General features: G+C 35.1%; 1 protein-coding gene across 1 annotated transcript; it reads right to left on the reverse strand.

The window, feature by feature from the left end:
* LOC144960764 (uncharacterized) lies at positions 1–26,046 on the reverse strand. Its single transcript, XM_078894058.1, has 7 exons — positions 26,030–26,046; positions 24,584–24,718; positions 22,077–22,161; positions 21,488–21,646; positions 8,478–8,558; positions 6,884–6,947; positions 1–69 (listed from the first exon to the last, which is right to left on the reverse strand). Exons 1-7 carry the CDS (start codon positions 26,044–26,046, stop codon positions 23–25), a joined length of 588 nt encoding a protein of 195 aa, XP_078750184.1. The 3' UTR covers positions 1–22.
* Between the last annotated feature and the right edge of the window lie 366 nt (positions 26,047–26,412).

Below are 26,412 nucleotides of genomic sequence, written 5' to 3' on the forward strand. Positions count from 1 at the left end.
AGAAAAGCCAAATCAAAGATCCTTATGATATTCCAGCTCTTGATTGTGGAGTCAAAATCTTGGTTATGTCTAAAGGGAAAATATAAGTAAAACATATAGATATACGTATTTGACACATTGACTTGTTAAAACGACATGCTCGTGGAGCCTTCTCTTGGACGTAATAAGACCTTATCCTAATATAAATCTAACCTATTTCGCCATGACAATAATAATAATAATAATAATGATAATAATAATAATAATAATAATAATAATAATAATAATAATAATAATAATAACAATAATAATAATAATAATAGTATTAATAATAATAATAATAATAATAATAATAATAATAATAATAATAATAATAATAATAATAATAATAGTATTAATAATAATAATAGTATTAATAATAATAATAATAATAATAATAATAATAATAATAATAATAATAATAATAATAATAATAATAATAATAATAATAATAATAATAATAATAATAATAATAATAATAATAATAATAATAATAATAATAATAATAATAATAATAATAATAATAATAATAATAATAATAATAATAATAATAATAATAATAATAATAATAATAATAATAATAATAATAATAATAATAATAATAATAATAATAATAATAATATAATGATATAATAATGATAATATAATAATAATAATAATAATAATAATAATAATAATATAATAATAATAATAATAATAATAATAATAATAATAATAATAATAATAATAATAATAATAATAATAATAATAATAATAATAATAATAATAATAATAATAATAATAATAATAATAATGTATTCAAAACATGAGCGGAATAAACGAATAATACCACATGATACCGTCTGATATGTTGAAGACAAAAATGATACAAAACCTAATAAACTGATATTAATGTCGTTGTTTCATACCCCCCCTTCCTATTTTGTTACTGGGCATTGCAGGACCAGATGATCGATGGTTTGACGTGCCCCTTTGCAGTATTGGCAGATTGGTGAGTCAATGAGTATCCATCGATAGAGGCTTTCTTTGCGGCGACCATGGTTGGTTTTAAGTCGCTTCACGTTGACCCAATGTTTACGACACAATCTTTGAAGCCGGAGATGACCTGACATCATGGATCGACAAACATAGTTTGGAGGTGTAGCCATACGCTACTACTACTACTAATGTCGTTGTAAAGACATCTTTACTTCGTACCCAAAAGGTACCGAGTTCGAATACCCGCTGCAATGTGTGGCCTTGACGAATTCACCTCGCCCTAACACAGTTTGCGGCACTGCATAGTGACTGACGCCTGGGTTATTCCAGTTTTCCATTGAAATCAATCCTAAATACAAATGTCCCCAATGGGATGAAAGAAAGGGATTTTTTTATAACGTTGGGAGTAAATATGACCCGTAAAGATCTAATTTGAAATCTTTAAGGGATGGGCGGGTCCTGAAGGCGAAATTCTAAAATGTAATAAGTAGCTGACTTTTAGTGGTAATTTTAGGTTATGTACATCCTAATTAGAGGATAAAAAAATTGAAAACCTAAATTTCAGTTTTTCGTTACCATGGTAACGCCGCCATTTTGAAATTTGATACCCTATAATGAAGTAGTTTTCAAAATGCTAAGGCTTCGCCAAATGACAAGTTATTGACATGAAAATAGGTATACAAGTAGTATTTGAGCCATTCATTTGGGCTAAGCATCGATGTTCTAATATCTACAATAGTATTATTTTTATTGATTTTCAAAGTTCATCAATTTTGAAACATCAAAAATTGACCCATTTTTGGACATTTGACCCACATTTACGCAAAATTTATAAAATAAATCTGAAATACAAATGCTCAGTGTTATGAAGCTAGTAATACTGTATGCACATGCGAAAAATCATTCAAAAATGTTTACAAATAAAGGAAGAGTAGCAAAATAAAGGTAGAAAAAGCACAAACGGAGAAAAACGCATTCAAAGTTTCAAGCACAGGAAACTCAGACAAGATCATGCATTCTTGCGTCAAAATGACCCTGCTTGATATGCAGGCCCTCCCTCTTCAGCCTCCTGTTCCTGCCTTGCCTTTTCTCAGCTTCACACACACACACACACACACACACACACACACACGTACGTACACGCACATACACACACACTCTCTCTCTCTCTCTCTCTCTCTCTCTCATCTATCTATCTATCTATCTGTCTAAGCTATGAGCGGCTATATGGTCTTGTGGTATGACACTCGCTTTCGGATCGGAAGGTACTGATTCGAGCCTGGTTCAGCGCATAGTTGAGTCCTTGGAAAAGACTATTTACTCCCGTTCTCTCACCGTATTCGGGTGTAAAATGAGTACTTAGCCGTCAACAGTGCTGTCTCTGTCGGAAAAATTGTAATATCACCTAACAGGCGTCATGTCTTGTTCTACATTTTACGTGTTGCTGTCGGCCAGGGACCCTTTGTAAAGCGTTTTGAGCACAGTTAGTGGATTTTGCGCTCTCTCTCTCTCTCTCTCTCTCTCTCTCTCTCTCTCTCTCTCTCTCTCTCTCTCTCTCTTTCTCTCTCTCTCTCGCTATCGTTCTCAAGTGCATAACAAACCTCTCGCTCATTCGTTTAGCTCGACGGTAACTTCATTCATTTCATTTAGAGACCTCAGCGCTTTTTCATTTTGTTTCATGTTACGAAGGAGTGACAAATTCTAACTATAAAAATTCACAATAATATTACTGTTCCCATCTTGTTCGAGCTGCTGATTTTGCAAGTCGTTTAATTCGAGTCTTTCTATGCATACTTGTTGCGTACGTGTCGGTACTTTTCACAAGTGAAGAAAAATGCAGTTGAAAACAAAACTTTTATGTCCCCGGGAAGAAGAAAAATCACACACAGAATAACAATGTTTACATGCGACGCATGCGAAGTTGAGGTCAAAGCATGAACTTTGACTCGCCCGCTAACCACTCAGAAAGCAGTATCAGGTCATGTTATCATCGACTATTTTGAACAGCCAATGAGAACAGCGCTAGCAAGGCAAAGGTCACAACAATTACTCACGATTTTACTACAATCAGTCAACCCCTCACAATTGGGTCAGAGAAGGGTTTTTTGGAAAGGCTCTTGACTAAATATAGATAGACCGAAGACCTTGACAGAGGGCATTTCATGTAGACCAAAAATAGACGAAACTATCGATACCAAACTTCCCTATTATTATCGATGTTTTATGCTCATATTGGCCTAATGTTTATATGGCTTTTTCGCTGTCAAGCCAGGCTGTAACATTATATTTACTGACCCCCTTGGACTTCAAGAGGTCAGTTTGGACCTAAACTAACCCATCTGAGAGTCAACAAACACATTTTCATGTAGCAAAGGTTTCAAACTTTTCAAAAATTAAAAAATCTCAAAATCGATATTTTACTCGATTTTTGACAATCGAGGACCCGCCCATCCCCTTAAAAAATTATTGAGATAGAGCTGGTTGGACAATGGATATAACATTAATTATTTAAGTTCATTTTTAACAATCGTATTATACATTTTATTCATTTCTCTCTCTCTCTCTCTCTCTCTCTCTCTCTCTCTCTCTCTCTCTCTCTCTCTCTCTCTCTCTCACTCTCTCTCTCTTTCTCTCACTCTCTCTCTTTCTCTCACTCTCTCTCTGTATATATATATATATATATATATATATATATATATATATATCTTTCTCTCTCTCTCTCTCTCTCTCTCTCTATCTCTATCTGTGTTTTTGTGTCCCTGTCTCTGTCTCTCTCTCTCCCTCTCTCTCTCTATCTATCTATCTATCTATCTATCTATCTCCCTCTCTCTCTCTCTCTCTATATATATATATATATATATATATATATATATATATATATATATATATATATATTATATATATATGGTTTAGTTGTAAGAATGCGACATGGATAACACCGACTCCCATCGATATTATGTCGAGGTAAATAAAATATAAGAAAAGCTTTTTACAACCAAAAATGGCCTGATTTGTAAGAAGTTTTGTCAATTGAAGAAATAAAATCCATTAACCAAAGTTAACCGAACTTTCTTAATTAATCAATATATACTTACTGATATAATTGACTTTCTATCTCTTCTGTTTGTTTATCATTAACAAGGTTCTGCAGAAATAATTGTTAGGTATTTCATATAAAACTTAGTGCTGTACTTATATTTAATGTTGGATAACACATACAGACAGAGACACAGATACACACACTGGCATACACACAAATATATATATATATATATATATATATTTATATATATATATATATATATATATATATATATATATATATTATTTAAAATATTTACCACAATGTTTGGGGCAGTCTACATCGATGTTTCAGGCTTAATTTGCCATCTTCAGGACTGAGTTGTTTTGTTGACTGCCCCAAACATTGTGGTAAATATTTTAAATAATAATTCGCTCCATTACTACATGTCGAGCACTTTTCGTACCATATTTGTATCAAACACGATTCAATATATATATATATATATATATATATATATATATATATATATATATATATATATATATATATATATATATATAAGAACACCCACATTATACTGTCGAGACGATCGTTTCGATGGTTTTTCCATCTCTTCCGGCGATGACAAGTCCGTAGTGCACCTTCAAACGAGTTTGTTGTTGGTGATTTTTCGTCCCTAATTTCTATTCCGGTGTGCATGTTATTGAAAAAAAACACCAACAACGAACTCATTTGAAGGTACGCTAAGGACTTATCGTCGTTCGAAGAGATAGGAAACTATCGAAATGATCGTCTCGACAGTTTAATGTGATTGTTCTTACTTATTTCATATGCTTCCATCAATATTACCGAGCACTCTGATATCTACAAGTACCCACCAACACCCATATATATATATATATATATATATATATATATATATATATATATATATATGTATGTATGTATATTATTACATAACATACTTGAAAGATTACCGTGCTCAACCTAATCAACCGAAAGGGCTGCCTCGAATCTTCTCTAATTCTATTGTGAAATTCCCTCCCTGTCCTCTAATTATTCAGAGAGACTGTAGTTCAGCAAATATATTTTTCCGACCTCAACTATGGATGGTTCTTGAGACGCTTCAGGTTCTGATAAATATAATGCGAATGTTTGATGTTGGTCTGCCCGTAACCATCCTTAAGTTATAGCCTGACACTGAAACCCAAAAAGACTAGCATTTTGACCTCATTATTTGATTTTTGCACCGCCTATTCAGTTGTCGTTAGTAGTGCTCATGGAAACAAATGCTCACATTGGTTGAACTATTGAATACAACTCACGATTTGTTTTCTTTTGTGGCCAAAGACTTTCATTTTGACATCAGTTTTGGGTCAGTGTCAGGCTATGAGTTAACGATGGCTACAGTCTGGCTCGATATTTGATTATTCCTGGTTGTGAGATCTAGGTTGTCTGCAAGAATGTTGTTGTTCTACGAACATGTACAAATAGACTATATCGTATTATTAATATCTGGGTTGAAAGTGGCGTTTCATTGCATATTTTTATAGAGTGATTTGTTTGTATTTTATGTAGGAAAGCGGGTTTTGAGGATGGTTTTTCGATGTTTTCTAGTGTGACTAAAGTGTAAGACATAATTCTTCTTTTTTTATAAGATGTACGATATGGGGTACATCTTTTTAAGTTAAAAAAACAGAATTCCCTTGGTTCGTCCCATAGGGGAAATGTGTCTCTAGGGTATATTCCAAGGGAAGGCTGGAATAACACCAAATGTCAGCCACATTGCAACCCCACAAAGTGAGCTAGGACGAAGTGACTTGCTCAAGGCATCACAGGGCAGCGGCAGGCGATCGAACTCGGTACCTTTCGGCTACGAAGCAAAGCCCGTACAGCTAAGCCAAGCTGACACTCCTTCTCAGGACCGATGTATGACCTTATATAAAAGCAGAACTGTCAGGTGTTTAGTTCGAGATAAATTAATGCCATGTTCTCTTAAGCGTCAATATACCATCAAGAAATCTTCGATCCTCCATCTCCATTCAACTCGAAACTAGAAGGTCTACATCCAGAACACATTTTCCATCAGATCTTTCTCTAATGCATGTCCAAAACTCTGGAATTCCCTGTCCCCCACAACCACAAACTCTCCAACTTTTAACTCGTTTAAGTCCAATTCAAAGACTGAACTGTCTAAAATAGGCTTTGCTTAATTTAGTTTATTGTTCTCTTCAAACTAAGCTTTCGGTGCTGTAGTCTTTATTTTATTTTCCCTTTGTGAGGATCTTTGTGCGGCTATGTGGTCTAGTGGTATGACACTCGCTTTCGGATCGGAAGGTCCTGGGTTCGAGCCTCGCTCGACGCATAATTGAGTCCTTGGAAAAGACTCTTTACTCACATTCTCTCACCGTACTCAGATGTAAAATGAGTACCTGGCCGTTAACAGCGTTGTCTTTGTCCGAAAAATTGTAATATCGCCTAACAAGTGTCATGTCTCGTCCTACATGTTAAATGTTGCTGTTGACCAGGCACCCCTTGTAAAGCTCTTTGAGCACGTTAAGTGGATATTGCGCTATATAAAAGCTCAATTTATTATTATTATTATTATTATTATTATTATTATTATTATTATTATTATTATTATTATTATTATTATTATTATTATTATTATTATTATTATTATTATTATTATTATTATTATCATCATCATCATCATCACTATCAAAGAAAGGAGACGCTTCACAATAGCTATTTCCACGTCTAAATAAATTATGTTCTAACTGTATGGGGAAATTTTTACCTTATATGCTTTCAATAAAGCTAATGTTAGATATGATGATATATAACCTTGGATATACTTACCGCATGTGGTCGGCTTATACACCTTCGTTTTATAATAATCACAGAAATATTTCTTGGGACATATCTATAAAATTAGAAAGAAAATGGTAAGAAATAGTTTTTAATATTAATTTATCTAGAATTAAATGTTATCCAAGTGTTAAATTAATATGTAAATTTTTACGTCACTGTTACATTTATAGAAAAATATAACTGGTTTTTGTTTTGTTTTTTGTCTACAACACACCTCTCAATGGAGTGAAATAAGTTATGATCTTAAGTTTGTTTTACTAAAAGAGAAATTTAGAAAACTAAAGGTGAATCATAGTTATGTGACACAGGTACATAATGATATGTGACCCCTGAAAAGGGTATTAAGTCGGGTTGATTAAGATGCTGAAAATGGAATTTGTAGCCAGAAATATCATGCTTTAGTTGAGTTTATATGCTTTATAGGCTAGAAGGAATATCATATTTTACTGTGCTAAATACCAACGTTTATTATTTTTGACTAGTTTAACTAGAATTTGAGTTTTTAGCATCTGGTCCATCCCGACATAATACCGTTTTGATACGAGGGATCACATATAAAAGAACTGGTCCTGGAGTAAGATGAAGCATTTAACCAAAATTCATGAAATGTTGCCTTCATCATAAAAATCCTGCAGATTGTGGGAAATGTAAAAAAAAATATTGAGATTTTATACAGAGCAATATCCACTAAACGTGCTCAAACCGCTTTACAAGGGGTCCCTGGCAAAAAAGCAACATTTAACATTTAGGACGGGACATGACGCCAGTTAGGCGATATTACAATTTATTTTGGGACTGACACAACGCTGTTAACGACAAGGTACCCATTTTACACCTGAGTTACGGTAAGAGAATAAAAGTAAAGAGCCTTCTCCAAGGACTCAACTATGTGCCGAGCGAGGTTCATACCCAGGACCTTCCAATCCAAAAGCGAGTGTCATACGGCTAGACCACACACTCGCAAAAAAGAAGAAATAAATATTTTGTACAATTGAGACTCGGTAGTTTAACCCTTTCCTTACCAGCCATTTTCAGAATTTTTCCCGAAATTTCAGACACATCAAACACAAAATATGCTTGTTTTACTCAAGCAGAAGAGCAATAGATACATTCTATGCATGATATTGATCAGCACAGTGTTACGTTTTTATAGTTATTTTTTTTTAAATTGTGTGATTTACAAAAGAAATCTGAATGATAAAAGTGCTGGTTGGATCTTAACGAATGTGACGATTTTCCAATGGGTGGTAAGGAGAGGGTTAAACGAAAAATTTAGGATCAGATCAAGAACTTAAATATCCAAACAGTAAAAGATACATTCCAGCATTGTAATTCACACTTCTATACATTTATCCCATCTTCATGAAACGATATTACGTAAGGATGAATCCAACTGCAAAAAAATTGAATTAGATATGAAAAGATATGAAATGCGAACTTTGAGTCTTTAGACAATATTCAATCCTCATCATGATGATGTGAAATTAAATACAAGTTTTATTTCCATGGTCAACAGTTCAAAACTCAGTGCCGAATTCATCCTTGCATAGTGTGGAAGATGCGGGACACAAATTTAAGTTACCTTAGTCTTAGAACAAGGTCTCGGACTATCCCTGTCACATCCTTCGACCACACGAAGTAAACAAACGTTGAACATCATGAACTGTTATTTAAATGATAAATTCCAGAACAATACAGATATTGATATAAAAGGAACACACTTCATACTGATGTTCTCTTTAAAACAATGTAAATAATTTTTGCAAGGAGAATCATGTTTCAAAACATCGATCGATTAAAATAAGATTATCTTGTAAAAAAAAAGACTTTCAAATCTGGGGTTTTTATTGAGTCGTCCTCGATGTATTGGAGGCTTTCTTTAAGGGGCGGTTTGGGTCTTTTCTACAAAAAAGTTTAATTACCGGTTTTAATCATTCTGTATTGTCATTATAGGTTAAAAAACAACATTTATGGTGAAAATTTTTAATTATCTGTGTTGATACCCATTTCGCGACCTAATTTGGGGGTCTGACATCAAAAAATATAACAATCTTGTGGCAAACGTTCCACAAAAACTAATGAAGGAATGACCTCCATATTCTTCCCTCTTGTCAACATTGTACCATAGTGTGTCACAACAGATAGATTTTACGGCTTTAGCTTATGAAATTTTTATTAGAAATTTATAAAGTTGAGAATCAAAATGTTATGAAAAAATTGACCTTAAAATTCAGAATTAGGATTATAATTCAAAATTCACATATCTTATCAACAAAATCTCTCTGATGTGACATAATACTTTATCTATGTGATAACTGTGGAAATTTTCAGGCAATTTCATTGAATAGATTTTGAGAAACGTTTGACACAGTTTCCCATACCCTTAGAAAAATGACATATAGAGAAAATAGCAAAATGGCTTCCCGATTTTTACACTTTTCTTACTACATATACCATTTTCGACTTTGTTTTTCGTGACTTTATAGTCTACTTTAAGAATTTGGACTTCAATTATATTATTTCTAACATAATAAAATATAATTTTCCACCAAAATCTCAAAATCAATTTTTCGAATGATTTTCCTAATAATTAGACCCAAACCGCCCCTTAAGGACTGGAGAGGTTTGTATCAAACAAGATAAAGGTCATTATAGTCGATCGGCTTTTGTCTGGCCATTTATTTTAATACACTTGTTTTCAGAACAAGGCATTATAGGCATTGCTTTAAATCTTAAATATTTATTGTAAATCTATGTTCATGCCAACCTTAAAGCAATGATACAGAAAAAATGAACGATATAAGACCTCTCGCCTTGATATTTAGAGTTATGAAGTGTTGCGAATCCTTTTTATTTACCATCATAATTGCATGTTGTGCATCCCTTCTGGACAGATGAGTACATGACGCTACTTTGTTATTCAACGAAAATACGCTGGAAGAATTTGATGCATCTAAAACAAATGTTTGAATTTTCCAAATTCCTTAAACACCTGGCAACCTCATATTTCATTTCCTAATTATTTTTTTTTAAATCACTGTTTATTTTATGCTATCTGTTTGTTGATTTTATATTTAATAACAACTCGAAAACAATAACGACCCAGTCTTCAGATCCAATGTGGTTTCTATTAATAGTGGAGCTCCTCAAGAGACAGTCTTAGACCCAGCACTTTTTGGTATTTATAAGAATGAAAATAATAGCTAATTGGATAAAATTGTCATCATAAAATATGCAAAAGACACGTCTATTCAGACTCTTTTATGTCGGATCTTGAAAAATGTCATCAAGTACTTGTCAGACAGCATTAGGAAGAAATGATAATCAACAACAAAAACTGGGCAATTGATAGCATACTGAAATGTGCTTGCAAAATAATTAACAAGAACCCTGAAACAATTGACAACATTTATAAACATAATAGCAATACGAATCAGTAATATAATCAGTTTTTTTTAAAGACACATCCCGTGCTAACCAATATCAAATTCAGATGAAGGGGTGGGCGATTGTTGCATTTTAAATGCAGAACAAATAGATAACTTAAGGGGCTTTTCTAGCAAAATAAAATAATGTTTAATTACCTATATTGAGCGGTTTTAGTCATTTTGTATCGTTTTTATAGGTTATACAACATTTTGGTAAATCGAATACATTATCTTTGTTGATTCTTGTGTTGTATCCTGATTAGGTAATCAAAAAGTATAACAATATTTTCGGCAAAATATTAAGGGGGCAGCATCACCAGGATAAAGTGAAAAAAGGAGAATGAAGAATTCCACGAAAATAGTATTTATATTTTATGGAGAATTTATTAAATTTTCTGATACTTTTTGAATGTTTAAATCCCTCCAGTAGTTTTTTAGTTATTCAATATTTTTTCGCACCTAGTCTAGGGGTTAGCAAGGGGAAACAAAATTAGAATTTTGACTTTCGTTTTGACGTGAGGATTGATTGTTCGCTATTCTAAAAGTACAATGGCCGGCCATCTTCGCGTTAGTTTTATTTTTGTCTTTTATAAACAAAGAGAGAAGTTCAAAGCGTCTTTTTTAAATAGCGTTCTTCAAGAATACTGTGTTTTGAAGCCGGTTTCTGATCAAAAATCTTTTCATTGTGAATTACAAGAAAAATTCTGAAGTCGATTTGAGTGTAAATCGTTCTCCAGTGGTGTCAGACCAAGGAAACGTAAATTTACAAAGAAAAAGACAAAAGGTGCTATTAGTGTTAGTGGTGATATTAGTGTAGTTGATCAGAGTGATGGAGCTGTTTTGGAATGTGCTAATGAGGGTTATGAAGTCAATCAAGTGTGTTTAAGAAAATAGCCTGCCATGCCCAATTCTCGAAGTGAAGTAAAATTGGGCAATGTGTATGATGTGATGGGTGAGCTATCAGAATCAGATTCTGATGATAACGACATGTTATATCAAGTTGTAGGAGAACATGAAAATGAGAGTGGGTTTAGAATTATTGATCTAAGCATTTTAAAAGAACAACTTTCTTCCAGACGTGGGTGTAATGGATGTTATAGTAAAGTTGAACTGAAAGAAACTGAGCGTCGTGTGTTAAGAAGTATGTTTGGTTTTGTTTGTGATATCACAAATTGGCCTTCTAAGCAGTTAGCTCCATTTTGATCTGATCTTCTTATAAATGTAAATGACACTGGTAGCCTTACTGAGGCTGTCATTATGTGAATCGTTGAGCAGCTATCGCGATGCGTTACGTGGGTGGTGGGGCATAGGGGACTTCAAGGATTTTGTGGTATGATGAATTTACCCCCTCCTGTTCAGAAGTCTAGTTTTAAGAAAATAAAAGAGACTATTCATGAGGCTGTTGTGAAGTCTCAGGTTGAAAGTTGTGAGGCGGGTGAAATTGATTTTCAAATGTCAGAAAAGGGCGACGAAGGGGGAGATTTGAAGGACATTGACGTATCAGTGGACGGGACGTACATGACTCAGGGGGTTCTCGGCAAAGTGTGGACTAGTAACCGCAATAGGTTGTGCGACAGGGAAAGTACTCGATACTGGTGTAAAATCAAAGGTATGTAAGTCATGCGATTGGTGGATAGCTAAGCATGGGAAAGATTCGGAAGAGTTCGTAAGATGGAGAATAACGCATGAAAAGGATTGTACGTTGACGCATTTCGCATTCGGTTCTTCGGGTTTCATAGAACCCGCTGTAGCAACATAAATTTTTTCACGACTGTGGAGAAGCATCATTTGCGATACACATGACTTATCGGTGATGGGGATAAAATAGTTTTAGAACCGTAGAAAATTCTAAACCTTATGGGGAAACGACAGTTGAGAAGGTGGAATGTACTGGCCACGTACAAAAAAGAATGGGTACCGGCTTAGGAAGGTGAAAAATTCTATGTCTGGAAAAACAATGAGTGATGGGAAGAAAATAGGAGGGAAAGGCAGATTGATAGATATAGTGATAGATGAAATACAATCTTTTTACGGCAATGCTATCCGTGCCAATAAACATGGCTTGACTGGTATGCGAAAAGCAATTTGGGCCATTTGCTTTCATAAGCTATCCACGGATGACAAGCCATAATCTATGAGATGAAAAATCCTGTAAGTTTAGGGCGGTGATTGCGAAACGGTCGAATGACAATAGCCTATCACCTGCGATTATGGAGGCGTGTAATCCCGTTTTCCGGAACTTGTCACATCCCGACATTTTACGTAAGTGCCTTGACGGGTTTACGCAAAATGCTAACGAGTCGTTGAATAGTTTGATATGGAATATTTGTCCAAAAGAGTCATATCACGGGTTAAAAACTGCTGAAATCTCTGTGGGGCTGGCAGTGCTGATATTTAATGATGGTACGGTGTCATTGAGAGATGTTTTAGAAAATATGCAAATATCTTGCGGTTTATTTAGTGAGCAATTCTTCCGGATTACCGACGCCAATCGGATTAAGCAGGCCAGGAAGCGAACCACAGGAGCATTGCTCGAGGCATGGCGTGCCAGACGTAATGTCAGATTGGCAGTCGAGGAGACCCAGGCAAGAAAAGAAGGATATCCGTACTCCAAAGGTGCTCACTGAAGGTAGGATGAACAAAATCGCAATCATTTTTTCTCCGAAAAATTGCATTTTGCGCCCCCGCGCGCTTGATAACTTTTTTTATTTATCAACCGATTACTTTCAAATTTGGAACATTTACTCTTCTTATCATTGTCTATAGCATAAATTATGGATATTATATTTTCTTTTGTAAATTTTCATTTTATCATCTGCCAATTGTGCGAAAAAATACCAGTCAAAAAGCGTAACTTTGATGCGGTACGAAAAATAAAATTAGTATCGGTCAATCATATCCATAGTCTCTTTGTAGATTAATATCATTTTTACATACTGACAAAGTTTCGAAACCCTGCTAGGTAAATCTTTTACAAAACTTTGCGCGCGGTGAGTATTCCATTTCTATCAATGAAAATCTGAAATGATAACAAAAAATGCAATTTTTCACATTATACTTAGACAAACACAAACACACAAAAGCACTTTTATATCATAGATAAATTACTCTTTAGTGTTATATCCAAAGGGAAAGACTGTATCTTTAAAGCTCTATTTTTTTATGATTTTGTTTTGTCTCATGCCTGTCTCCCAGGTGACCCTGCCTCTTTAATGACGGAATGAACTCCATATGTTTTTCTCTTGTCAAGATTGTGGCATTTTGTCTCACATAGGGTAAGTTTACAGCTTTAGATCATGGGATTTGTATTAGGAAATTTCAAACTTGAGAATCAAATTTCATTACAAAAGTGCTGTTACAAATTTATAATTTTGATTGTGATTATCAAATCTTGCTTCGTACCCTATCCAAAATAATATCTCTACGGTAACATAATACATTTACTCTGTGATGTTTGTGGACATTTTCAGACAATTTGATAAAAAAGATTCATTTGACACTGCATCGGATACCCCTAGGAAAATTCCATATTCAGTTTTCCACAGTTTTCCTACCACCTACACCCTTTCTGACAGTGTTTTGTGTGCTTATTTTATAGTATATTTTAGAAGTCGTACTTCAATAACATTATTTCTAAGATAATGTAAACTAACATTTGTTCACGAAAATCTCAAAATCAGTTATTTGAAGGATTACTCTAATAATAATACCCAAACTAGCCCTTAACTCATCAGGCACTTTTGCATCATTATTTTCTAGCCATCTCTGATTATATAGGGAATGAGATTAGCGGACGAGTAGCGTCCCTTGATTGAACGTCACCCATAGTCTGTGACTTCACCGGCGGAAAAAGTTATTAGAGAGAGAACATCGTGTAAGTTGTGCGCATGCGTCTCTCGTCCTCGCTTCCGGATGCCATGGATGCCTTCTATCTCAAAGGCTCTCTTTGTTAGCAATACCCTGGATCATGAAATCTACTACAAAAGAAACCAAAAAAAAAAACACATTGAAATCCATTGGAGTCTCTTGAAGCAACTAAATGAGCTTGGTTTAGCCGATGACATTGCACTTCTATCACTTCACAAAGTTTCAAAAATTCGAGACCAAACGAACAAACTAGAAAATGTCCCCTACAGCACTGGACTGAATATCAATATCAAGAAGACAAAACTATTGAAAAAAAAATACTAACATCCAGAAACTAGTGATTGGTGGCGCTTCTCATTGATAAGTCTTACAATTATGATGACATCATTTCTAAAGCATCGCTGTCCATTCCTCATAATTCTGGATTATTATTTTCATCACATTTTTGTATTTCTTTCAACGCATAAAATTCACAACTTGTTCTTTTCTACCAAAGCTAGAGGTGCCTAAATGAGTGAAGAAGATAAATTGTATTCTATTCTACCCTCCACATTTTTTGTACGTAACAGATTGTTTTCGTTGTTTTATATTTCGCTAAATTTGGCACTGTAAGTTACCCATCAAACCCGTGTTTTTGTTTACATTCCAAGATTTTTCTTCAACAGAGAGAGAGAGCGTAAGAAATATTTAGTGGTCGATCTGGTTTTTAGTAATGTATTTATAATTTTTGTTTGTTTGCTGAATAAGGATTTTGAGCCCGAAAAGTTTAATTATTGATATTTTGTTCCTATGGAGACTCATTATATTCATTTTTGTTCATTACTTTTTCACATTTCACAACTTCCAGCAACTAAGTATACATTTGACTTAATTTTTAAGGTGTTTTTATTCATCTTTTATATTGACTTGAAAAATGATTGATTATAGTGATTGACATAAACAGGAACCCACTAAAATTATTAGTGCCATTACAAGTGACACTAACACTACAACTACTACTACTACTACTACTACTACTACTACTACTACTACTACTACTACTACTACTACTACTACTACTACTACTACTACTACTGCTACTACTACTACTACTAATTCTACTACTACTATTACTACCACTACTACTACTGCTAATAGTACTACTACTGCTACTACTACTACTACTACTACTACTACTACTACTACTACTACTACTACTACTACTACTACTACTACTACTACTACTACTACTATTACTACTACTACTACTACTACTACTACTACTACTACTACTACTACTACTACTACTACTACTACTTCTACTCCTATTACTACCACTACTACTACTACTAATAGTATTACTACTGCTACTACTACTACTACTACTACTACTACTACTACTACTACTACTACTACTACTAATAGTACTACTACTACTACTACTACCATTACTACAACGACGATGACTACTAGATACACTGAAGCAGAAATGTTAAGAGTAAACTAAAATGACTCACCAGAAATTTTAAAATATTCATGTTGACCATTTATATTCAGACCAGCAGATAGTAATCTGTCATTTGATTCTGGTACAAATAACACGCCTAACGCAAATACTTGAATATTATCAACCTGTTAACAAAATCTCATTAAATAAAATCAATTAACAACAGATGGACCGTTAATCATAGTTCATCAAAGCCTCTAAATCAAAGTATGATATTAATTTATATTTAGATTTAAGACTTAAAGAGCTTTACATTATTTGAATGAATTTCAATCACTCCCTTAACCCATTTCGTCAAAAGCTGTATGTTTTAAATTGTATAGGGAATGAGATTAGTGGAAGAGTAGCGTCCCTTGATATGATATTCCTTTTCCTCTACAAAGCAACTAAACTCAACTTAATTCTGATATTTCTGGCCATCAACAACACTCTTACATCGGACAGCATAAGACATCAATGACACTCTTCCATTGGACGGCATACGCCATTAACGACACTCTTACATCGGACAGCATAAGACATCAATGACACTCTTCCATCGGACAGTATAAGACATCAATGACACTCTTCCATCGGACGGCATAAGACATCAATGACAATCTTACATCGGACAGCATAAGACATCAATGACACTCTTACATCGGACGGCACACGCCATCAATGACACTCTTACATTGGACGGCATAAGACATCAATGACATTCTTACATCGGACGGCACACGCCATCAATGACATTCTTACATCGGACGGCACACGCCATCAATGACAATCTTACATCGGACGGCACACGCCATCAATGACATTCTTACATCGGACGGCATAAGACATCAACGACACTCTTCCATCGGACAGCATAAGACATCAACGACACTCTTACATCGGACAGCATGAGACATCAACGACACTCTTCCATCGGACGGCATAAGACATCAACGACAATCTTCCATCGGACGGCACACGCCATCAATGACTCTCTTCCATCGGACGGCACACGCCATCAACGACACTCTTACATCGGACAGCATAAGACATCAATGACACTCTTACATCGGACGGCATGAGACATCAACGACACTCTTCCATCGGACAGCATAAGACATCAACGACACTCTTCCATCGGACGGCACACGCCATCAATGACAATCTTACATCGGACAGCATAAGACATCAACGACATTCTTCCATCGGACGGCACACGCCATCAATGACAATCTTACATCGGACGGCACACGCCATCAATGACAATCTTACATCGGACAGCATAAGACATCAACGACACTCTTACATCGGACAGCATAAGACATCAACGACACTCTTACATCGGACGGCATGAGACATCAATGACACTCTTCCATCGGACAGCATAAGACATCAAAGACACTCTTCCATCGGACGGCATACGCCATTAACGGCACTCTTACATCGGACGGCACACGCCATTAACGACACTCTTACATCGGACGGCATACGCCGTTAACGGCACTCTTCCATCGGACGGCATGTGACATTAACGAAACTCAAACTGGACACGATTTAAAGCTGGCATCACTACCTTCCAATCTGTTATTTTCTCCTTCAATTCAATTGTAAATCTCTCTATTTTACCCACCTTCCTTTTTCAGGGTTTTGATTGTGTAAGAAAATAATATTAAACCGGGTAAAATTAGAGAGAATTACAACAGACTCACTCAATTGCTAAAACACATCCGTGAATATGATGGTTTGACGTGTTGAGATTTAACACAGATTACAAATTGTTTTTTGTACATATCCAATAACTTTTCCCACCCTGTTCACTCTCTCATCTAAGTAACACATTTTATTGAGGGATTTAACCCTCTCCTTACCACCTATTGGTTAATCGTCACATTTCTTACGATGCAACCATCACTTTTTTCATCCAGATTTCATATTTTTTTACTATACCTATAAATACTTGACAGTCTATAATATAGCTCATATTTTCGATCAATATTAAGTATAGAATGTGCATGTTGCTTGTCTGTTTGAGTAAGAAATGTCTGTTTTTGTGTTGAACTGGTGTGAATTTTTGGGTGCCATGGATGGCTTCTATCTCAAAGCCTCTCGTTGTTAGCAATAGCCTGGATCATGAAATCTACTACAAAAGCAAACAAAAAACACTTGGCAATTGCATGGCAAATTTGATAGAGAATATGATGAAAACATTAGAAGAGTTCTAACTTATATAATTTTAGAGCTGGATGGTATAACACACACAGAGAGAGAGAGAGAGAGAGAGAGAGAGAGTGAGAGAGAGAGAGTGAGAGAGAATGAGTATAACACACACAAACACACACACAGAAATATATTAAGAAATGAGTATACAACACACACACACACATACAGAGAGAGAGAGAGAGAGAGAGAGAGAGAGAGAGAGAGAGAGAGGGGTTCTTGTTGTATTTAAAATATGTAATAGATGTAAACGATGCCGTTGTTTTAAAAAACACATTATATGCAATGTTACCCAAATAGCACATACTGTATTCTTCAATGAAACGGCACAGCTATATGGAAGAACTTAGATCTTTGGCGATAGACACTGACATTGACATTTCGCTTCCAAATAAAAATAGCAAAATTTAGGCAAGGCGTGAATCACTGGTTTGCACAGATGACATTGAAGAAGCTATTGAAGCTCTTAACCCTTTTGGCGAGAGGAATGGAAACAAAAACCACCAAAGGCTAGTGAAATTATTGAAGAACCAACGAACATACCACTGCCTGGTTTCCATACTCTTACCAGAAAAGAATGGTCAACATGCAACAGAATAAGATCTAGGCATGGTAGAACAGCCTCAGACTTGCATCGATGGTGTTATGCATCATCTCCAAAATGCCCAGCATGCGATGACCTTTGCCAAGACCACATCATTTTGAAGTGCCCCGCAACAGCACCCCCAGCCGGCTACCAAATGATTCATGAGGCGGACAGTGCTTTCGCCATACGAAACTACTACTACTACCCTTTTGAAAGCCACAAACAGTGACAGTGTACAGGCTTAGCCATCGTTGACAGAATAGAGCCTGACACTAGAATCCTCCAGGACTGGCAGCTTGACGTCATTTTTTAGTTTTTTAAAGTTATTTCATTGGTTGAACAATTGACTACAACTCTCGGTTTGTTTTCTTTTGTGGCAAAAGACTGGCATTTTGACGTCATTTTTTGGTCAGTGTCAGGCTATAACTTTACGATGGCTACGGTATAGGGCGCTAATTCTTCACAGGTCAACCCTCGGAAACTGTCCATGTTGATTGAGCAATATGAGTACTAACAGTTTTGCATGGAGCTAAGGTCGATGATCACCTGTGTACTTTACGTCAGATAAAACTTGAAGATAAGAGTGTTAGATCGGTTGTAGACTCCTCGAAATTATTTGCATTTCTTCCGAAATTCAGAGACCACTGCGTGGTATCAGCGCTATTTTAGTTGGAACTCCCAAGGGACCAATAACCCCTCCCAGCTAGCTACCTGCGTGAGGTCATTGGAGTTCAACTGGTATCAGGCAGTGCCGTGTCCAATGGGGGCAATTATGGATATTTATGGTCTTATGATATGTCTGTATAGCGGGAAAACAATAACAGACTCTTTCACTTTATTATTTTGATCTGAAAATCAGTTGTCTTTCTAAACATCAGTGAAAATTTGATATTCCTGCGGTTAATAGTTTTCTTTAGATATCACAAATTGTGGATCTAATTTTAAGTGCTTGTAAATTATGGTGCACTTAAATAAAAAATTTGTTATTCAAAACTCAGTAGCAGTATCTCAAGAGTTGTAATAAATATCAAAAGTACATATATGCATCTATGTTCCTGTGCATTATGATCATGTTGGCAGTTGATCGTCTTGATATATTCATGGTTATGTTTGTTCTGTATATTTTGTTACCACTTCGATTCCTCTCAAACAGTTGTGTTGGTCATAACAGTAAACTGATATGTTTTATGTCTTTATGTGGTAAAATAACTCATGAGGATTAGATTTTATTGATCAGTAAAAACTAAAAACCAATATTGTGTATGAAATCAATATCTCAATTTATTATCAATTTGCCTATAAAGTATGACCTCTTTACAAGAAAAATTCAATCACCCAACAAGGTTACTGGACGTACTACAAATATTGCAGTATCAATCATCAATTACAACTAACACGAAGTACTGGTACGGTTAAATTAAATGATTTGCTCAAACAGACAGACACAGATGTGGACAAAAGAGGATTCAAAATTAAGAGGGTACATGTATATAGTTTATTCTAAGTAGCGACCTCTTTCTCCTTATCGACCAACTACATTCAAAACGAACAAACTGTCCATATAGGTTATATAGAATAATCTCCTTTCTTCCAAGAATACACATTCAGTCATTGTCTTCTACAGTCATCTGATATACCATTGAACTCCAGTCAGTCAAATTTAGAGAAAAAACAATTGAATAACAGTCAGAGTCAAATCAGTATAACACCACAGGCATACCACAGCAGATCATTTAATTTTTGGAAAATCACTGCCATATATATCTGGACGCTTCAGTCTATAAAAAGTTAACACATTCACTTGTGCACAAAAGGAGAACTTGACCTTACATTATATTACTTATTCAACATGCAAAATAAGAGTAATTGAGATGGATTTCAATGACCCTAAACATTGACACCTATATGACACTATAAAGTCGGCATTTCCTGAGACAACCACACAAAAGCAGTATACATCTTCAAACAATAATGTCTCACATTCATAAAAGATATTATTTTGACTTGAATCGTAAGGGATTTAAGTATAGAAAAAAAGTCATCAAGCCATTGAAAATTTGGCTTTCAAATGTGCCCAAAACTACATAATATTAAATCAGTTAAATGCTTTAAAAATAAGATTAATATTATTTTCATCTAATGGTTTATATTTTATTCCTAAACTTATATTTGGACATAATTCATGGCATGGAATACTGTGGGAGAGAAAATGAAGATCACACCAAGTCATGCCAAATAAGAATTTTACAATAAAAAAATTCATATCTTTTAAGATTTTACTGCCCGGAAACAAAACTTGGCATGTGTCAAGATCATCATTTTTACTTTATAATGATGCTTGTTTCAATCATTTTCTGCCGCTGGGAATTAAATTATCAATATGCAAATTACAACAAATTAATTTCATTGATAGCTCAAAAACCACTAAATTGATACCTCTCTTATGAGCAGCCTTAAGAGGATACATTATTATCAACCATGGCATATGATGAAAGAAACCCTTGCTTTGCTTGTGGTGAGGGAACAATTTTAATATTCATGTTATCAACTGAGCAATACCATGAAATATTGCAGCAATTAATTACCATCAGCGGCATCACAGATTTCCCCTGACCGCTACCTGTTACATCCATGGGCTGACTGACCTGGGGTCGAGTTGACCTAGCACTAAAATACCGCTCAGAGGCAAAAATGCCACGCAGTGAGACACAATTGTTTTTGAATTAAAAAAAAACAATTGAGAAAGGCGCTTTTGATTTGATAGGTAACGATTTGGCGGGGTTGAAAGTACTCACGAATTCAAACTTCGTTAAAACCATGATAATTGTAACTCTCACCACAAAGATAGAAATATGATATTGGCAAACAAGAATTATATTTATGAGCATATCCATTTCATCATCATCATCATCATCATCATCATCATCATCATTGCCTTTTTCACCCTGGGCCAGGGTATAGGCCACAGACAAACAGCTTCCATCCTTCTCTATCCTGAGCTAACTTTTTTATCTCATTCCATGTCTTACCACTTCTCTGTATATCAGCTTCTTTAATCCTTCTCCGTGTTCCCCGTGGCCTTCCCCTTGATCTTCTGCCCTGGGGTTCCAGTCCAATACTTTTCCTATCGGCTTTGTCTGTTGTCCTTCATAAATTCTGTCATTCCAGAAACTCTTCCATCGCCCAAGCTAAAAAAAGGATTTGATCTCAGTTGAGGGACCCTGGACACCACACGGGCCATATCCATTTAACAAAAGAATTAAAATATGATTTTCATTATGTAATCAAGACCTTAGAGACTCGAGATGTCCTGGATTGTCAAAATGAACAAGAAGATTTGGCTGGAGATTATTCACGTTTAGGAAGGAGATTCTTCACGTTTAGGACGGGAGGTGACGCCTATTAGGCAATATTACATTTATTTTTTTTTGACAGAGACAATGCTGGTAACGGGCAGGTCCTCATTTTACACCTGAGTACGGTGAGAGAATGTGAGTAAAGAGCCATTTCCAAGGATTCAACTTAGCACCGAGCGGGCTCGAACCCAGGACATTCCAATCCGAAGCGAGTGTCATACCCTTAAACCGCATAGCCGCAAATGATGTCTTTTATATTTACTTCTATTTTCCCTTCCAGCACAGACCAAGCTTTTAACATCACATTCAGGAGATGGAATATCAAAATGATCTTTGATTCTGCTGTTCTGTCATAATAAAATCAATGAAATAAATCAACTGAGTTTCATTTCACTACTTATTTTAAATTCTCACCTTACCAGCCATTTTCAGGATTTTCCCCCAAACTTTAAACCCACCTAACACAAAAATAGATTTTTTATCACTCAAACACAATAGCATTTAGTTCTTGCCATACATGATTTTTTCATCAAAACATGCTCTACAACACACCACCAAAACATGCTCTACAACACACCATCAAAACATGCTCTACAACACACCATCAAAACATGCTCTACAACACACCATCAAAACATGCTCTACAACACACCATCAAAACATGCTCTACAACACACCATCAAAACATGCTCTACAACACACTGTTTTATTTTTTTTCATTTTATGATGTACAAAAGAAATTTGAATAAGAGAAATGTTGGTTGTATCGAAACGAATGTGACGATGTTCCTATAGGTGGTAAGGAGAGGGTTAATATTCGGTATCTGAGAAAAATATCGCTCCTTCTATATTTCTGTCGTTTATGTACGCAATATCTCCCCCCCCCCCCTCTTTCTCTCTCTCTCTCTCTCTCTCTCTCTCTCTCTCTCTCTCTCTCTCTTTCTCTCTCTCTCTCTGTGTATGTCTGTGGGTGTGTGTGTGTTATATATACTCATTTCTTAATATATTTCTCTGTGCGTGTGTGTGTTTGTGTGTGTTATACTCATTCTCTCTCACTCTCTCACTCTCTCTCTCTCTCTCTCTGTGTGTGTGTGTGTGTGTGTGTGTTATATACCATCCAGCTCTAAAATTATATAAGTTAGAACTCTTCTAATGTTTTCATCATATTGTCTATCAAATTTGCCATAATATTGCCAAGTTTCAATCTTTTAATCCACTTATTACGCAAGATACAACGAAAGGTCGAAAAAAAATGCCGAATAAGCGTCCCATATTTTCGCGTATTTTTCCTCTTTGCGGGTCATCCAAATAAAGGACACCTTTGAAACTGAATAACTTGTTTATTTATGAATGGATTTTCAAAATTCAAAAACATTTTTACTCAGTGGAGATAGGGCTTTGATTTTAGACAAATTCCTCAAAAAGAGAAAAAAACATATGACATAGTCATTGCTAAATATTGCCTAACAGGCGATATTTCTCGTCCTACATGTTAAGTGTTGCTGTAGGTCACTTTCAGTATCTTTAATAGATATTGCGCTACATAAAAGCTAAATTTTTTTTTCAAGTCATCACAAATTCCACGTCTGCTGGTAAATGAAACTTAAGTGAGGGGCGGAAGTTTTTATCAATCAAGCAGGTCACTGGGAGAGGAGATTGGCGTCACCGAACTGTCCCCAAAGACCTTAGTAATACCAAAGAGTGTGTGGGGTAACGTAGTTACCAAGAGCTCTCACTTCTCTTAACCGCAATGCTATTGTCGCGTGCCAGGCGAGACAGCGAGGTGGGTGTGCTCCGCGTGTATCATGCGCGCTAGGCTTACTGATACAATGAAGAAAATACGAGTAGAAGACGGAAGATGCGTGGCTTCACCAAAAGCGGGAAGTGAGAGCTCTTGGTAACATAACAATCGTTACCTACACGTTCTTTGGTAATACTAAGCTTTCTCTCTCTCTCTCTCTATCTATCTATCTATCTATCTATCTATCTATATATCTATCTATCCATCTCTCTCTCTCTCTCTCTCTTTCTCTCTCTCTCTCTCTCTCCTTCTATCTACCTATCTCTCTTCCTCTCATTTTGTTCATTTATATATTTGGTATAATATACTAACCACCCAATCAATCGCTCTCTCACCCCCATCCCCATTTTAAAGACCTTTTTGCAGTTACTTTTACTATATATACACATACACAGACATACGCATACAGACACACATACACAAACATATACATATCCTCTCCATTCCCCCCCCTCTCTCTCTCTCTCTCATTCTTTTCTCTCTTCCCCCCCCCTCTCTCTCTTTCCTTATCTCGCGCCACTTCTTGCATCCACACTCGACGCCCTTGCCTCACATTAACTTTATTTCCACATTTGACAAAATGTGATATTTTGTAAATTTACATATTTATGTTTGTGTTTACTGTCTCCTGACGAAGGCCAAGGGCCGAAACGTTGTTTGTTTTGTGTTGTTCCCTTATATATGAGTCACATCTACTCATTTTTTTTATCTCCATTTTATTGGCTCATTTAGGCACCTCTAGCTTAAGCTGTTAAAAGCTGTGGACTGTAAACTGTAATAAACAAAAATGATAATAGCATCTTCAGAAAAAAGCTCCCTCCCGGACACTAATACACAAAATACCTTTATAAAGATTCCATCAAAATACCAATGGATGGATGAAACAACGTTGTTGGAGGAAATAACCAAATGAGGTGAGGATAATAAAAAAACGTTATCTACAACAAACCTTCGAGAAAGAGCTCTACGGGGTTCCAGCTAATTTTCCATCAACGATGAGATTGTTAACAGATATTAACAACAACGATTTTGAACGTCTAATCCTGATAATCACTGTGTTATAATTCCTAAATAAGGAGCAAATCACATGTAAATTTTCAAATCTGAATTTGAAATTGGTATGCAAACGTATTATGAATTTGCAGAGAGCGATAGGGGAAGCATGAAGCCTGGGGTTGTAAAAATACCAACAAAAGAATGATAATGGAGAGGCTTCGGATAGAAACAATACAGACAATGGTTGTTTCGGGTAAAAATTCTTCGTCAGCACAACAATGTAAAATGAATGTGCAAAAGAAGTAAAATATAAAAAAGAACTATTTTATTTTATTCGTTTTCCACGTTCATTTGTTTGTTGTTTTGCTGACGAAGGGTTTGTATTCGAAACGTCCATTGTCTGTAATGTTCCTAAATTAAAGATTGCAGTGTACACTTATGAGAACTAGCAAAATCACATGTTGTTTGTTGTTTGTGTTTTGTTTTTTTGTTTTTTTGTTGTTTTTTTTTAAAATAGATATGACTGTGTTGTTCAATGTTTTTTCATTTACCAAGATAGTTAGCCAACTCAGGACAAGCAAAATCTGGAACAAAACGCATCCCCAAAATGGTTAACTTGAATGGCTTAGACATGTTTGGTTGGTTGTGGAGTTCTTCTGTGGGTGGAAAGACGTTTTTAGTTTTATAACAATATTTAAAAATTATGAATGTTTCATACACATTGTTTTCAGACCTCTATCTTACGCCAGTGTCTGTTTCCACCTATGTTATACTTGCTGCATTTCTGTAGACACCAAAATGCAACGCTTTTTTTTTTGTTTGATACAGTTGGAGAATACTCTTATTGATTTTATTCTTATATGCTGGTTCATCATGAGATGGGAATAAATCCTTGTCAAGTATCTCGTTTTGAAATTATTGAGAAAATATAAATCAAATTAATGACTCATAAGTGGTTTGTAAATTGTAATATCATGAATAGACAAAAATGGAGAAAGACGTGGGATAACCAAAGCTTAAAATACTCGTAAATTGATAAATTATCTTCCCTAACAGTAATGAATTCCTATTGCCTTTTATTTCCTATACAAATCGATATTTTTCTCAGATACCGAATATTAACCCTCTCCTTACCAACTATAGGAGAATAGTCACATTCGTAACGATACAACCAACATTTTTCTCATTCAAATGTCTCTTGTACATCATACAATTTAGACAAAATGAACAGTGTGTTGTAGAGCATGTTTTGTTAAAGAAATTATGTATCTCAAGAACTTACTGCTATTGTGTTTGAGTGATAAAAATCTATTTTTGTGTTAGTTGGGTGTAAAGTTTTGGCTAAAATCCTGAAAATGGCTGGTAAGGAGAAATTTAACATATTTCGATTGGGAATCGGCACTCTCCTAAATTCATACCTTCCATTTATTCTCATTGTTTTCATAAACGATCTGTCAAATTTGGGAGACAATTCTCTACTAAATTATACATCAAGTTATTATCATTGATTTTCATTCTGATGCCCCATTATTAACCGATATATTTCAAAGTTAGGGGTGATGATACCATACATCCATCTACTGGAATCGAATCATATTTTTTCAAATTGCTTATTGGTGGAACGAAATTTACGTCAATCACACTGTTTCTTTTTGCTTTAAAAATTATAATGATAAGCACGCGTCATTTTCAACTATACAACTGAGCATAAAGATTTTAAAATCAATTCCATTGAAGAGAATATAATTATTTGTAATGCTAAAGTAATTGTATTAAGATTGTGGAAAATCATCTATCGACC

This window comes from Berghia stephanieae, chromosome 15, assembly GCF_034508935.2.
Source record: "Berghia stephanieae isolate SIO BIC M18660-M18661 chromosome 15, UCSD_Bste_1.3, whole genome shotgun sequence".
Taxonomy (NCBI): Eukaryota; Metazoa; Mollusca; class Gastropoda; order Nudibranchia; family Aeolidiidae; genus Berghia; species Berghia stephanieae.

What these genes read in the sequence shown, in the direction of transcription:
- LOC144960764 (XM_078894058.1), bottom strand. An exon ending in AGCTGATATACAGAGAAGTG is followed by an intron (nt 8,559 to 21,487) that starts GTAAGACATGGA and finishes TTTAAATAACAG; the next exon opens with TTCATGATGTTCAACGTTTG. An exon ending in GACCTTGTTCTAAGACTAAG is followed by an intron (nt 6,948 to 8,477) that starts GTAACTTAAATT and finishes CTAATTTTATAG; the next exon opens with ATATGTCCCAAGAAATATTT.